Here is a 14,831-nt window from a genome sequence, read left to right as displayed (position 1 = left end):
GTCAGTGAGCTGACCAACATTAGTGCAGAGATATGACTGCTTCCTTCTGACACAGTGACTCTAATCTGTACCATTATCCACGTGAAGGCTGTGTGCTTGGCACATTTGATAAAAAGAACAAAGACACACACGCAAATGTTCACAAGACCCTGACATGACTGGATCTTTTGCCATGCTTTGTGTTTAAAGCAGCAGGGGACTGTGGAAGTAAGACAGAGCAAACTCTGTGTCCCCAAGACTGGAAAACAGTCTATAAATAGAACACTGGCGGAGCTTCAAGAATGGATCTCATTCTGGTAACAATAGCAGCTAAGCCAGCCTGTTGCTTCCTGAAGTCCAGAATAAGAGGGCCGCTTTTTTGCAGTGATGACACCTGCCCCTTTTTTTGTGAAACAAACTGATCTCGATGACTCAATTATATCTCACCTTGATGTGTAAGTTTCACTTGGACTTATTCGTATCCCACCGTAATAATGGTGTGTTAACGTTCCGTGTACCTAGTGTTTGGTGCGTACATTTACTGTAAAGGCTCTCATTTTGTTTTTTTTCACGAGGGCCAAGTTTAGTATGGAATAAGAAACAGGTTGTTACACAGAAAAGGCCAAATACACTGTCAACAGGATTTTCGCAAGAATGACTCAGAGGACGTTCTGGAAAGTTCCACATTCCTCATATTAAGAAAATCAAAATGCTGCATTATCATACAGTGTTGTGTGATTCATTGTTAGCAGATCTTGATGTGACTCATTGTGATTCCTAGATGGTGGTCGGCTTCTTAATAAGCAGCTTTGTCATACTGCTAACCTGCTACACTCCCCAAGTTATCCAAAACTGACTTTTGAGTTTCCTGGAAATTGATGATTCAGACCAAATAATGACAAGCAAGCACACACACAAACACACAGACACACAGACACACACACACACACGCACACACACACACACACACACACACACACACACACACACACACACACACACACACACACACACACACAAAACCAGTCCGATTACTGAGCTCATGTAGTTCTCTTCTAGAACCGGTCCTTTAAGATTCAATGACAATTTTGCTTATTTTAATGGTAATTTAACACAAAACTGTAAAAAGCCCATAGCATATACTGTAAGTTGATGGTTTGGACTTGCAGCATAACGCTCAGCACACAGTTTGCCATTTGATTGATCGGTTGAAATAACAGTGTAGCTCTGGGCCTCTCGGACAGCTTCATAATTTGTGGCCATTTTGAGATTTTGGTGACTGTAAATGAGTGTAGTACTGTCTGTGTGTGTGTGTGTGTGTGTGTGTGTGTGTGTGTCTTTCCTCTTGTGTGTATGTATGTGCATGGAGGGTGGGAGAAAGAGGTTGTTTAGGAGGTCGTCTTCCCGTGAATCGAGGTGTAAGTGCTCTCGGCTTTGCACTGAGAGGCAGGTGATCATGTGTCCTTTGCCAATGGAGAGATAGTGAGGTAGCACCGTGGGAGCTGCAGAGAGCAGACAAGCACTCATTCCTGCCCACAGGCATAATCACCTGCGACAGCGTATGAAGAGATGCTATCACTGCCACTAACCCAGTGCCATCACCTGCTAGACAAGGGAAGATGCATGATTACATATTATATAAACTGGCATAGTTTCCGTATGTCCTCCCTTCTGAATTGGATTCACATGCATATGTGTGTGAACGCAGTTATACAGTTCTGTGATATCCTGTACTCAAGATATCCTGTACTCAAGATGCTCATAGACAGGACTGAAAATTGGGTGCAAAAAGTGAACTCAAAATTACAGTCATGTTTAAGGTTATGGGAAACCCGTGGATGCTAATGTAATTCATCTCCTTCCCAGACTGATGAGCTACAGGTATCAAATAAGAAAGACTGCCAGTCTGCATTCACCAGCACAGATTCACCAGCACAGATTAATATTCTAATTCATGCAGCTTCATGTAGCATTGTTGTTATTTTTCTGAATGGGGAGCAGTTCAATCTGGGCTCTGTTTTTTATGCTTCTACAAGCAGCTCTAAACACCTTCCACAGTTTGGCTGCGGCTGCTGTCTCCTAAATCCTGGAACTATAGGTGCCATGGAGTCCCTGCTGAAGAGGAACGGAGACAAGGCTGTAGACACACGCTGGTCCCAGTTTTTTTTCTTCTGCTTGTTATCTCCATCTGTGCCTTGCTGGGAGCTGGTGTGAGAAATGTCATTTTCTGATAGTCGTTTCTGCGTATTGGTACGGAGTACCTGCTGCTCCCAGTGCTCACTAGAGCAGATCCCCTCCCCACACTACAATGGGGATGTGGGACTCCACTCTTGCGGAAACTGGGGCAACTAACCCGAATTCCTCTGTAACTGTGCAGTCCGTTTGGCGACGTCCAAAATGATGTCAGGTGTGAACACCTGAGTGACGGGCATTGTTCATCCAGTGTTGTGGTTGACCTCAGGTGTTGTGGTTGACCTCAGGTGTTGTGGCTGGCCTCAGGTGTTGTGGCTGGCCTCAGGTGTTGGGTCCGGCAGACACTTGGTTTCACATGCATTATCATGAGAGTGTGAAATGTTTTGCATGAGACTGAAAAGTCCCGATTGGCTGCTGTTTTGCAGTGCAGCACTGAAATCAGAAAAAATCCAATCAAACCGCCCCACTCACATTACCTTATATTACTCGCACTTATGTTTACAAAAATGAGGCACCCAGTGGTAGACTAGACCTCAAATTACAGGAGAAATCTGTATTAGGTCTCTCCTCATGTCCAGCATGAGGAAAGACCATATACAGCTCAGGAAGGGTGAGGAAAAACCAAAAATGACATCACTACTATGTGTGGATCTGTAAGAGCTGAGGCAGGTGTGGTGGTGAATAAGACACTGAGTCTCTCTCTAGCTGTGCATTTCCTCTGAATGTGGAAGTGGGATGTCTGGTTTCAGACTCGGTCATTACGTTATGATGATGAAGGCAGATGACTGAAGGGCAAGCTGCCATTCTGTGTTTCATTCATACTCCAGCCATGGTGTCATAGGACATCTGTCAAGGGCTGTACTTCAAGGTGCGTGTAGTGTTAGTGTGTTATATGAGGAGGTTTGTTTGTCTAGGCGTGTGCGTGTGTGTTTAATGAGTTTTGATGGTGGATGATTCCCTACTGGACCTCGTTCCCTTTCTGACACGGAAGACTCGCTGTTTCTCTCCAGTCAGCACTTTTGTCCGGATATGTGCGATATTCTAACGGCAGCCCATCTGGTTACACAACAATCACCTCTAACCTAATGACTCATCTCCTCTCATGGTTGAGAATGTGGCTCTAGAGAGACAGAAATACTGCATAAAGTCAGCTCTATTTCCCTTTTAAGAGCCAGAGTAATTTTCTCATATATTATGTTCGATGTACATTTTGTAATGTTTTGGATGTTGGAGTAGAAGCGTTGAACACAAAGTTGTGTACTTTAACCAGGATTCCAAGATACACACTTTTTAAATTAATAGCAGTTGAGGTAAGTGCCTTTTCCTACACAAGTTATGAATGACTCTAGGCTTTTGTACATGTGTGATTATTTAAGCTTTTTAAAGAGAAATATTAATTGCACTTGAAATATCAATTGTGTTTTCTCAAAGACACATCAGCATATTTTTTTTGTTGTTGACGTAATAAGACTTGAATTGTCTAATAAACTTGAAAATATGTTTCACTAACTATTGAAACAAAATTGGGATTATTTCAGAATTCCATAATTTGGGTACATACTATATTCCAGGGTTGGTCGTTGAAAACAGATCCCTTACCAGAATTAAAGTAAAAATTACAATATAATCTTACAACCAGAATTCAAAATGCTCTTGAGTCAAGGCATTATTTTTTAAGCTATTTTATATATATATATATTAGTCCCATTTACATCTATATCATTTACTGTTCATATAGTGCTCGTTCTATATTTGACCATTTGTGTAGTATCTGTATTACTAAATTTAACTATTTAGCTATTTAATTGTACTATTATATATATATTATTATATATATATTAGGGGTGGGCATAGATTACTTCTTTTAATCTAGATTAATCTCACTGAAATCTTGAAATTAATCTAGATTAATCTATATTAAAATGGCTCATATGCGTGCTACCCAAGTAATGACTAAAAGTCAGTTTTTGAGATAGGGTTTCCTAATACAGAGGGTGCATTAGACCAGGGGCTCATCTCCTGTTTCCAAAATGCATCAATGACTGCTTGAGAATGCTGTTCTACTTTGATACTTGAAGAAAAAAAAACATGCTCAATAAAATGTAGGCTACTTGTGTTCAACGGTTTATTCAGTTAAACATGAATTTGTAAGCCTACATACTGTACATTAAAAGGGGTTGATAACATGTTTATTCAGCTAAACATGATAGTTGAAATGTAAGCCAACATTTAGTACATTTAACTTCATGGACGTAATTTGGGGGGGGGCACTTTTTCAAAAGCCAGTTTTGGTCCTCTGCAGTTTTAACGGTTAAAAATAAATATTTAAATAGCGACGAATCTAGCGCTAGGACCATGCAGAAAACGACCGCTCCGAGCTCCGCTCCGGTAACACTTTACGTTCCTAAAAATGAATTTTCCATGAAGCAAACCTGGCGACTTCGTGGCTGCATCCATGTAAACACACGGACGATTTGTAATTCACAAGTTTGAAAACTCGTTCTCGCCCCTACTGTGCAATTTGGTTAGGAATACAGCCGAGCTAAACTACCAAGTTGAAAGTCATCATAGTTTGCTTACCCATTTTGACCCAGTTCCCAACCCAACTTTAAGAATAGATTAACGGCGATAATTTTTATATCGCCCGATAAGAGTATCAAATTAACGAACGCCGTTAACGCCGTTAACGGCCCACCACTAATATATATATATATATATATATATATATATATATATATATATATATATATATATATATATATATATATATATATATATGTATGTTAATAATATGTATTTTGAGTTTAGCAATGTGCAGTATGAGTAAGCACAATGGAGCACAATAATGGCATAATAAGCAATAGTTGGGCAATGTTTGCAACCCATGTGGGACAGGAACAACTCAGGAACAGCTGCTTGATATTCAACCTAGCAGATTCCAGTCAGCTTTGAGCCTTCTCCATGTTCTGGGAGGGGAGGGAAGCAAGTCAGCAGAGAAACGGGTGATTGTGTGGGGTGTGGAGAGTCAGCATCGATACAGCAACTTTGGTCCTGAACAGAACAATCTTGGTCCTGCTGTTCACATATGCGTGTGCGTGTGAGAACTGAGTTGGATGATCTGATCATGAGGGCACTACAGGCATTATGGGCCTTGGGTGAGGACCACAGTGATGCTGACTCGGAAGCAAACTAGTGCCCCAAATTCTGTAAGAGGATGACTTTGTGTGAAGCAGTCTGAGCAAACCATATCCATGCAATCTTAGACATTGACAGTAAAATTGGGTATAATGAAAAGCTCAGTGTCTTTAAATTGAACACTGTCACAGGATGTCACAAGTCAGTTCATGACATTTCTGCCATGCAAGTTCTGCCAGTCAACTGATGGTGCTGTTATTGTGAAATTGAAGCGTCTGGGAGCAACAGCAGCTCAGCCAAAAAGCGGGAGACCACACAGACTGACCGAGACAGGCTCACCAAGACAAGGACAAGGACCGAAACATTTCATCTGACAAGGTCTGACAAGGGCTGAAGCATTTCATAAGAGTACAAATTGTACAAATTGTAATATTTCCTCAAGTCCTTTGTTGCATCACTCACTAGAGTTCCATTCTGCTTCTAGAAGCAACCTGCACCCTGACACCACTATGCATAATGGTACAAATCAGCAGGAGTGGTGCACAGCACGCCACCACTAGTGTGGTGTAGAGGAAACGTGTTCTCTGGAACTCCAGCTTTTGCATCTCTCTCTGGTAGTCTGAACCTGGTTTTGATGGATGCTAGGAGGATATTACCTCCTGGAATGCATGGTGCCTTAAAGTGCAAAGCTTTTATTTATCATTTATAAGTTTTAAAATCTGTAATTTTACTTGTTTACTTGTGCTTTTTAGAACATGTTGAACCACAGCATAGAGGCTACAAATCCAAACTACTATGCAGCCTTTCAACACACCTTTAACCTAAATATCTAAAATGCTACGATAGCCTAAAATGGACACTTGCTGCTCATCCAACACTTCTCAGTCTTGACCATTAGCTATTTTATCAGAAGGGCACGTGGCTGCCAGATTATGGGAAGTATGCAAATACCAATTAATACTGATACTAATCAATCGCCATTACTTATCATTCTCATGTAATAAAGTCCCTGTGTTATCCTAACATTACTACCTGCTTACGTACTACACTTTCCCGCTCAGTCTGTCCCTCGGTTTCTCTTTCACAAGCCTGCATCTCTGGCTGCTGCTCTTCCTGTCTGCTGCTACTGTCTTCATCTACAGAGGACGCGGAGACTACAGCAGCGAACATGTCTGTGATTTTTACACATTTTGTAGCATCTACATTGAGACTCTTCAATTTCTTCTTCAAACTTCTCCGCACCCTCTTTCTGCCACTTCTGTTGCTCCATGCTGCCTCTTCTTTATTAACGCGCTCAACACTGAACGTAGCGGGAGTTAAGCTACGTTTATACAACACTGGACAATACTGGAAAGAATGTGATGTGCCAAGTATAAACGCGCGAGGTGTGTGGAGTCACGCGCTACGGTCACGTGCTAAAGTATAATTCAGCCTTTAATTATATCATTCAGCGTGTGGGGAGGCTTTCGTCCTATATCCTAATTGGTTCAGTCCACTGTCTATATTGAAGATATATATATATATATAGGCCCCTCTAAATTGTGGGCCAGTCTCTTAGGAAAAAAGGTAAGAAAAAAAAAATCCACCAGCTCCACCTTCCACCTTCCTTTACATCAATGCTTTAATGACTGAAATGTCACATATTCCTACACACACACACCAAAATCTGGTTTAAACCTTTCCAGAAGGGACACTGTTATACTACGGACGGGGTGGAGTGGTTTATTAAAACCCCAGGTTCTAGAATGGGACGTCCAACAAATGTGTGTATGCAATATTCTTATGCTCAATTACATTTGTAGTGTGATGGTGTGATTAAGCAGCTGTGTTTTTCTTACAGGTAAAAAGACCTGCTCCTGATATCATGTAGGAAAAGTGGTGCAGAGAACACACCCTCCTCAAAGTCCATGGATGAAGGAGCCGACCCACAGTCACCCCTGTGCTGTCTGGCCTTGTCCCTTTCCCGACCCCCATCTCTCTGGCTGTGAGTGCGGGCCCAGTCTGCGTGCAGCTGGAAGTACAGTGGCCCTCATGCACTACAAGTACAGGCCGCTGAGCTCGCCAGTGGAGGAGTATCGTAAGAGACCACTGCCACTGCAGGTACAGTCATGGGGAAAAGTGCACCTTCTTTGAACGCCATTGCTTTATGGGCTTTATGCATCAGGACACAAATTTTGGTCCAACTCAGTTCTTAAAACTAGGTATACGCACCTCAGGTGAATACAGATTCCATCATCACCTCTTTGTTTAACAAAAATTAAGCCAAAATGGAGAAGCTGTCTGTGAAAACCTAAGACCACCCCATGAAATCAGAAGTTCATATAACCACGGTTAGCAGCAATAACATTCTGTACCACCGTCAGGTTCATCGTTCTGGAGGAATTCTTGGCTCACTCTCACAATGTTGCTTTTGTTCTTTGAAGTTCGTGTGCAGTCAGCCGTGTAAGCTCAGCCCTCATAAGGTTACGCCACAGTATTTCCACTGGGTTGAGGTCTTGACTTTGTGCCTTTGCAACATGTTGATTGTTTCTTTCAGCCATTCTGTTCTAGATGTGCAAACTCTTAGAAAGAGGCCTTCTCCTGGTGACCCTTGTAAACGAGCATCTTTGCACAGTTTATTTCTAATTGTACTGTCACTAACTTGAATATTTAACATGCTAACAGACCTGTAACATCTGAGATGAGGCTCTCAGGTTTTTTGTTATTTCACCAAGCATTGCACAGTTAAACCTTGGTGAATTTGCTTGAGTGTCCACTGCTATGAAGGTGGGCTAGAGTCTTGAATGTTTTCCACTTGTTTTTCACTGTAGAATAGAATTCAAATAGGTTAGAAACAGATTTATAACCTTTTCCAGATTGACAAACAGCAAGAATTGCTTATTAAAGCCCAGTACTGAGGTCTTTCTTGTTTGGTATCCTGCTGGTTGCTACCTACTCTCATAATGACAGTTGTAATGGTATACCTAGTTTTTCACACACTACTTCTGCATTCTATCCTTGTTTTTATTAAATAATTGATGGCACGACATAATTTGTCAAGTTGTTGTTGTTGTTGTTGTTGTTGTTCATCTGAAGTCGTGTTTATTTAACTTTAATACCTGCTAAGGACCAAAACTCAGAAATTCAAAAAGGGTGTACTTTCGTTTTTCACATGACTGTATATTCATGTACACACACACACACACACACACACACACACACACACACACACACACACACACACACACACACACACACACACACACACACACATCAGAGCAGCTGCTACTTCTGTAGGTAGACACCCGCCACATAAGGCTCTGCTGTGACTGTGTGTGTCAACATTGTGATTGCGCAGGCACTCATTTGGTGTCCTCTGTCTCTCAGATGGTGTATGCTCCCATGGGCGTGTCTGCTGTTCTGGAAATGCAGAGGGACACTCAGCAGGCTCCGTCCCACCTCTCGTGCCCCCGGCAGCCCAAACTCTACAGCTTCCTCTTTGGTTTCATGGTCATCTTCCTCATAATGGCCTCCTACTTCCTGAGCAGTGAAAGGAAAGGGCTGCACCTCACACCGTCCCCGTACCAGGATGACCTGTCCACCATCCCCGACGCCATCCCCATCAACATCTCCTCTACTAGAGACCGTGCCCGCATCAGAGAGGCTGTGCACCAAATTGTGTCCAAGGTGGAATTTCTTCCCAGAAAATTACCAGAACTGGGTAACCTGGTGCACAACGAACCACATGTGAGTATGAGATTTCACAAGGGCTGTTTGTTTCTTGATGTGGCTTGTGTATGTAGTTCTAGCTGTTAGAAGTGTAATGTTTGATTAAGTGCTGGTTGTTAAAACTACAAGGCATGGCTGTGGATCCATTTATATAAGACTTGTCATTGCATTGCGATACAGTCTAATTATAAAACCCTTTGCCAATGACTTTCTGAAAGTGATTTGAAGTCAGCACTAAATCTGTCAGTCTCTCCTTTGCTCACATGTCAGCTCCCCTTGACACCCCTCACTCCTCTCCTCCTCCTGCTGAAGCCTATTTCAGCTAGCCTGTTAAATAAACAGACTTGCAATGATTGTTCTCATCCATTCTGATTGGCTGACGAAGGAGGAAATTGCTTCCAATGTAATCAATATGTCAGTGGAGCATGAGACCCAGATTAATTGGGTCTGGTTTAATCAGAGTGAGCTGGTGACGCATGTCCTCTGGCAACACTCACACAACACAGTCACGTTATGTCAAACCAGGGGGTGAGGAACCTCTGTAGTGAACGCTGGCACTTCACACATTTCTCCCTAAGGAACTCGCACCTCAAACACACACACACACACACACACACACACACAGCAGGAAAGAAATTGCCTGCAGGCATTGGGTTTTTTTTATAACATTTGTCAGCTGATTTCAAATTTGGAAAAATTGTCTAAAAGTACTTAAAAATGTACCTCTTATTTTAATTTCATGTCACAGTGGGGCTCTGACCATGCTGGCTTTAGGTTTTTAACCTTTTTACAGCATTCTGAATTATTAAACAAATGAAGCTACTGTATATTATGCCCAAATGTAATATTTGTAAAATATGACCAATATGTATACCAAAACGTGGATTATCAACTCCTGATGATGACATTGTTTGCTGCTCCCGTCCCAGCTGTTCTCGGTGATCCCCCGGCACTTCCTAGCAGATGTTAAGAACCCCTGCTGGTATGAGCAGCTGCAGGGCAACGTCAGTGCCAACCCGTACCAGAAGAACCTGTATGCCAGCTATTCCCGACAGTCCCGCGCCGCCTTTGATTTCCTGAGGAGGTCTTTCCGGAAGCACCTGCTGCTGCACAAGGGGATCTTCTACAGGATTCGTTGCCTGCCATACTTCTACATAATCGGGCAGCCAAAATGCGGCACCACGGACCTGTACGACCGGCTCCGGCTGCACCCGGACGTGCGGGTCACCACACTCAAGGAGCCGCACTGGTGGACCCGCAAGAGATTCGGTGAGCGAGGGTTAACCCTTAGATCAGCTGTCTGTCACATCACAGAGCACTCTTTCAGAATATTACACAGTAGTTCATTTTGTATCATGCAGAGCTACTTCACTCTTTTTTTTTGCTTGTGGTTTTCTTCTTTGTCTGGTTTGTACCTATACATTCAGTCTGCATATAACATCTATTTATTAGTGGACTTCGGTCATGAGCTTTACCGTGTGGGATGCATGTTCTACAGGGCGGTAAGCGAAATGCTCTGGGTTTGGCCTTTGCTTTGATATGAACAGTGGTGATGTCAGGCCCTGTGGTGCTGTGCTGTTGGACCGGTTGGGTCTGGGTTAGGTCAGGACGATCTCTTTAGGCTTCTCATGTCTGATTCTCAGCTGGAGAGTTTAGCTCAGATTGATTCCCATCTGGATCCAGCTGATGTGTGATGACCATTGCCTGTCTCTTGTTCTCCTTTCTGTCTCTCTCCCTGCAATTTATTATTATTTTGTCCTTTTCTTGAGTCCTTACAAAATTCTCCAGGTGTGGCTGTGTGTGTCTACATGTCTAATTAGCAGTTTGTGTGAATAATTGCATGTCTGCATGCCCAGTGGTGGATGATGCTCTGTTCTGGGTATTGTCCTCTCTCCCCTCCCTGTACCTGATTCAGTCTCCCAGGGGGTGGAGGCTTGAGAGCACACTGTGTGTGATTGGCTGCTGCTCCTCACCGGTGTGTGAATGGATATAAAAGGCTATGTCTGTCTTTACTGTAAAGCGACCTTGGGTATATTGAAAGGCGTTTCTATTCCATGTAATAGTTTTCCATGTTTATTGGCTCACAAATTCTTTTAAATTGCTCTTTAACAGAGCTTAATTGGAAACAACCATTTAGCTATATCTTTCATAGCTCAACTCTACAGTATTCATACACTCATCAGACATCCCAGTAAAAACACAGAAATCAAAATCAAACTCTGGATCAAAAAGGTCATTTTGAAACCAGCTTGGAAGAAGTGTTTTAGCTATAATAACAGCTGAAACGAACCCTGGTTGCATCTAATTTTAATTTATTGGATTCATAGCATGCATCATTGGAAGCCCACAGTTATCACACATTTTCCTCTGTTGTCAGGATTTTAAAAACCTGACCTAAACTTGTCAGTGCATTCTGATTTCCTAAAGATGCAAAATAAAGAAATGAAAATATAACTTTATTGAGTTCACATTCCTTTGTGTAAATGATTTTTTAACACCTGGATGAAGCCAAGTAGCAATATCCAAAACTATTCTGAACATTTTTATACATCAAATAAAACTTACAAGTCAGTGATTTCTGTTTATGTGGATATTCTGATAAGTGATGGTGTGATGGAGGGAGTGATGGTGTGATATTGGCCTTTGTGAAGGATTCTGCTAGGAGCACTAATATCTGACAAAGTGAACCATCTGCTTCTGTGGTGTCTATCTCTAAACAACGTCCAGTCTTTTCTATCTTTCTCTTTCCATTCTGTCTTTCTAATATCTTTCTCCTTCTCGTGTGTCATCACGCTCCTTCTCATGTGTTATTACGCTATCATTTTCCTTTTTACTTTTATTCTTTGCTGTCTTTCTTGTTGTTTCTTCTTCTCTTTCGGTCTGTTATTGTGTTTATATTCTGCTCTAATCTACCTATCTCATATTTCTCTGTATGTTATAGTCACCCCTCCCCATTTCTCTCTCCCTCTCTCTACATCTCTCATCCTCTCCTTTATTGGTAAAGGCGATCACAGCTCCCCAGTCGTGGCGGCCGGGTGAACTGGCTTTAGTGCTGCCCCCTGCTGGCAGTACACCATCTCTGGCCTGGGGAGCCACGCTCTGCTCTCCTGCTCTCCTTCTGCCTCTCACTATCCTGCACAATCAGTTCTAAATATGTTCATCCAGATGTATTGGCTGTGTGTGTGTGCGCGCGTGTGTGTGCGTTTGTGTGTGTGTGTGTGTGTGTGTGTATGTGTGGGTGTGTGTGTGTGTGGGTGTGTCAGGACATTACGCACCTGTGTCCAAACTCACAGAAATTTGCCATCTGGCCCTGTAGTACTCGCCATCAGGCTGCCAGCCCCCCTGTGGTACCTATGCACACAGCTACTTGCTAACCTAGCAGTGTGAAGGAGCTGCTACCGCCCCACCTGCTGCCCCCACCCTCAGCACCAGCACCGAGACACCGTCACCACCACTAGAGTCATCTGCTGATCTTTTACAACAGTGTGTGCAGCTGGCCCCTGCTTCTCTTTCAGATACACACGTACACACTGGATGCACGAACATGCAAATAGAAACACAACACACACACATTGAGAGAACACGCGTAGAACACACACAAGACAGTCTTACTGTGTGGAACAGAGAGTCATACATTTTACATTCATTTACACCCTTTCCCATATTGAGGTGTTTGGCTTCTTTAGTAGTGTTCGTTGTTTGTGTGTGTGGCTGGGTGTGTGTGAGCAGTTACTTTTGTGTGAGTCTGCATGTTTGTGAAGGTGTGTCTGTAATGATGTTGGCATGAGGGTGTATATAGGCATTAATTAATCTGGGAAAGGGTTTATCCCCGAGGAGCCAATGTCTTCCTCACTGTGACATGGGGATGGTTTGAAACTCTTTTAGGAGGGCCCTGGTGTGACAAAACCAAAGGGAGACATGAAACTGAAAAGGATTCCCTGACGTGCTTTTCATATTGTTTTTCTAAGGTCTATATACACACACTTCTGTTTCATACTTGTCTTGTGACGATTGGGAAAGATTCTATTTTTGGTTCCATTTTATCTAAACTGGTGTTAATGACACTGGTTGTTTGCCAGAGTCAGTTTAGTCTTGTTTTCTAAAGCAGAAGTGTGTGCTGGGTAGTCTCCAATAAGACTTCTGAGACTCCTGCTGTCAAATGTGGGAGATTAGCTTAATCTGAAAACCACACACAAATACGTCTAGATATGAGAGCATCTTAGCGTTCTTCCTTCTGTGCCCGTCTTCTGGAAAATCAACAGCGTGTATAGAAGTGTATCCACAGCAAGCTGAGACAGACAGAGAGACAAGATGTAAGATGTTCAAGAGTCAGAAAGAAAAAAAAAACAAAATGGAAAAAGAAAATAATTAAAACTGAGATTATAAGGAAATAGTGGTCTTTCTGGAGCAGAATGAAAAGTTAAGGGAAAAAGTTCAGATGGAAGGAATTTAAATGGATAAATCCTAAAATCCCAACATCCTGTCAGTGGCCTTAACCATCTGAAAGCCATTTTTCTGGTTTCCTGACTTTCCAGCATTTTTAGATGTGATTATTTTGCTTGTTTGGTGTCTTAAACGTTCAGTGGAAGAGATTCGCCGGATACTTCTAATCCACTGACTCTAACACTCTAACACAAGAGCAAAGAAAATGCTTAACCAGATTTAAGAAAATCTGTCTAAAAGCTAATGTATCTAATATTGATCTATTAGATAAATTAGATATTAGATAGACGATCTTATTTCATGTACTATTATGTGCACAGGGCCTCTCACACACCAGTTGTTCCCCTCTCTCCACCCTCTCTCCACCATCTCTTCACTCCAGGTATAATTCGCCCCAGTGAGGGTATTCATGCCCGCTATCCAGTGGAGGACTACTTGGACCTTTTCGACCTGCCTGCCCATCATATTCAGGACCAGCTGTTGGCAAACAGCACCAGCGGCTCTGCTCAGGCTAGCATCATTATTGGTAACCCATTTCTGCTCTATTAGACCCTCTTCCACACAGAGCAAACAGACTCAGTCTGGTCAGAAGATCACAGCAAAGGCACTGTGATTGTGTGAAAGCCCCTCTGTAGCTCCAGTGCTGAACACTGGCCCGCCAGTCACTGTAATCCTTGAAGCTTTATCTCCTAAATTGAAGGTGTGTTTGATCTAACTACCATAGACAGGTGTCTGTGGAGAGAGAAAGAGAAAGAGAGTTTTGATGGTGATGCCCAGTAAAAGCTTTACCATCATATGACTCTACACAAGATTCGTCTTCATTCGTGATTCGTGTTCACTACACAGGTTTTGAATCGTGCTGTCTGAATTGTACTTCAACGCATAAAACATTGATTTATCTTCTAATAATTTAGAATATGTGTATGTCAACCAGGGTGTCTTGAGTAAACTGTTTCTCAACAGCATCCTGTGAATTTGATTTTATCTTGTATGATTGCTGATGCCACCATGAGAACAGAGTAGCATCCTTCTCTTTTTCTTATACTTTTTTTTTAGCTTGGTTTCTCATACAACACTCTGTACCATTTTCTATAACATGGCCAACATAGCAGTAATTCTTAAATCTAAACCTTTTAGCATAGGGGCAGCTATGCTATTCACAAATTGTTCATGGGCAACACGGTGGCTTGGAGTTTAGCACATTTTGCCTCTCAGCACTGGGGTCTTGGGTCCATATCTACAGTAGGTGGAGTTTCCATGTTCCCCCAGTGTCTGTGTGGGTTTCCTCTAGTGGCTCTGGTTTCATCCTGCGGTCCAAAGACATATAGGTTTCCTGGGTGTTGTCCTCTCTCCCCTACCTGCACCTGATATGG

General features: G+C 42.5%; 1 protein-coding gene across 4 annotated transcripts in view; it reads left to right on the top strand.

Annotated features, from left to right (window-relative positions):
• The window catches only part of LOC143510462 (carbohydrate sulfotransferase 15), a 74,003-nt gene that overhangs the window by 53,590 nt on the left and 5,582 nt on the right, over nucleotides 1-14,831 (top strand). For 2 of the 4 annotated variants that reach the window (XM_076999832.1, XM_076999834.1), the window contains exons 2-5: nucleotides 7,148-7,407; nucleotides 8,674-9,033; nucleotides 9,945-10,284; nucleotides 13,841-13,984. In XM_076999832.1, the coding sequence (XP_076855947.1) occupies nucleotides 7,219-7,407; nucleotides 8,674-9,033; nucleotides 9,945-10,284; nucleotides 13,841-13,984 (1,033 nt within the window). In that variant the 5' untranslated portion in view covers nucleotides 7,148-7,218. Of the gene's footprint in view, nucleotides 1-3,280; nucleotides 3,483-5,579; nucleotides 5,686-7,147; nucleotides 7,408-8,673; nucleotides 9,034-9,944; nucleotides 10,285-13,840; nucleotides 13,985-14,831 lie in introns of those variants that run through there. The other 2 variants (XM_076999836.1, XM_076999833.1) reach the window with 2 other exon arrangements.

This window comes from Brachyhypopomus gauderio, chromosome 3, assembly GCF_052324685.1.
Source record: "Brachyhypopomus gauderio isolate BG-103 chromosome 3, BGAUD_0.2, whole genome shotgun sequence".
NCBI lineage: Eukaryota > Metazoa > Chordata > Actinopteri > Gymnotiformes > Hypopomidae > Brachyhypopomus > Brachyhypopomus gauderio.
The sequence above is the reverse complement of the archived record's forward strand: the minus strand, read 5'-3'. Positions and strand labels throughout refer to the sequence as shown.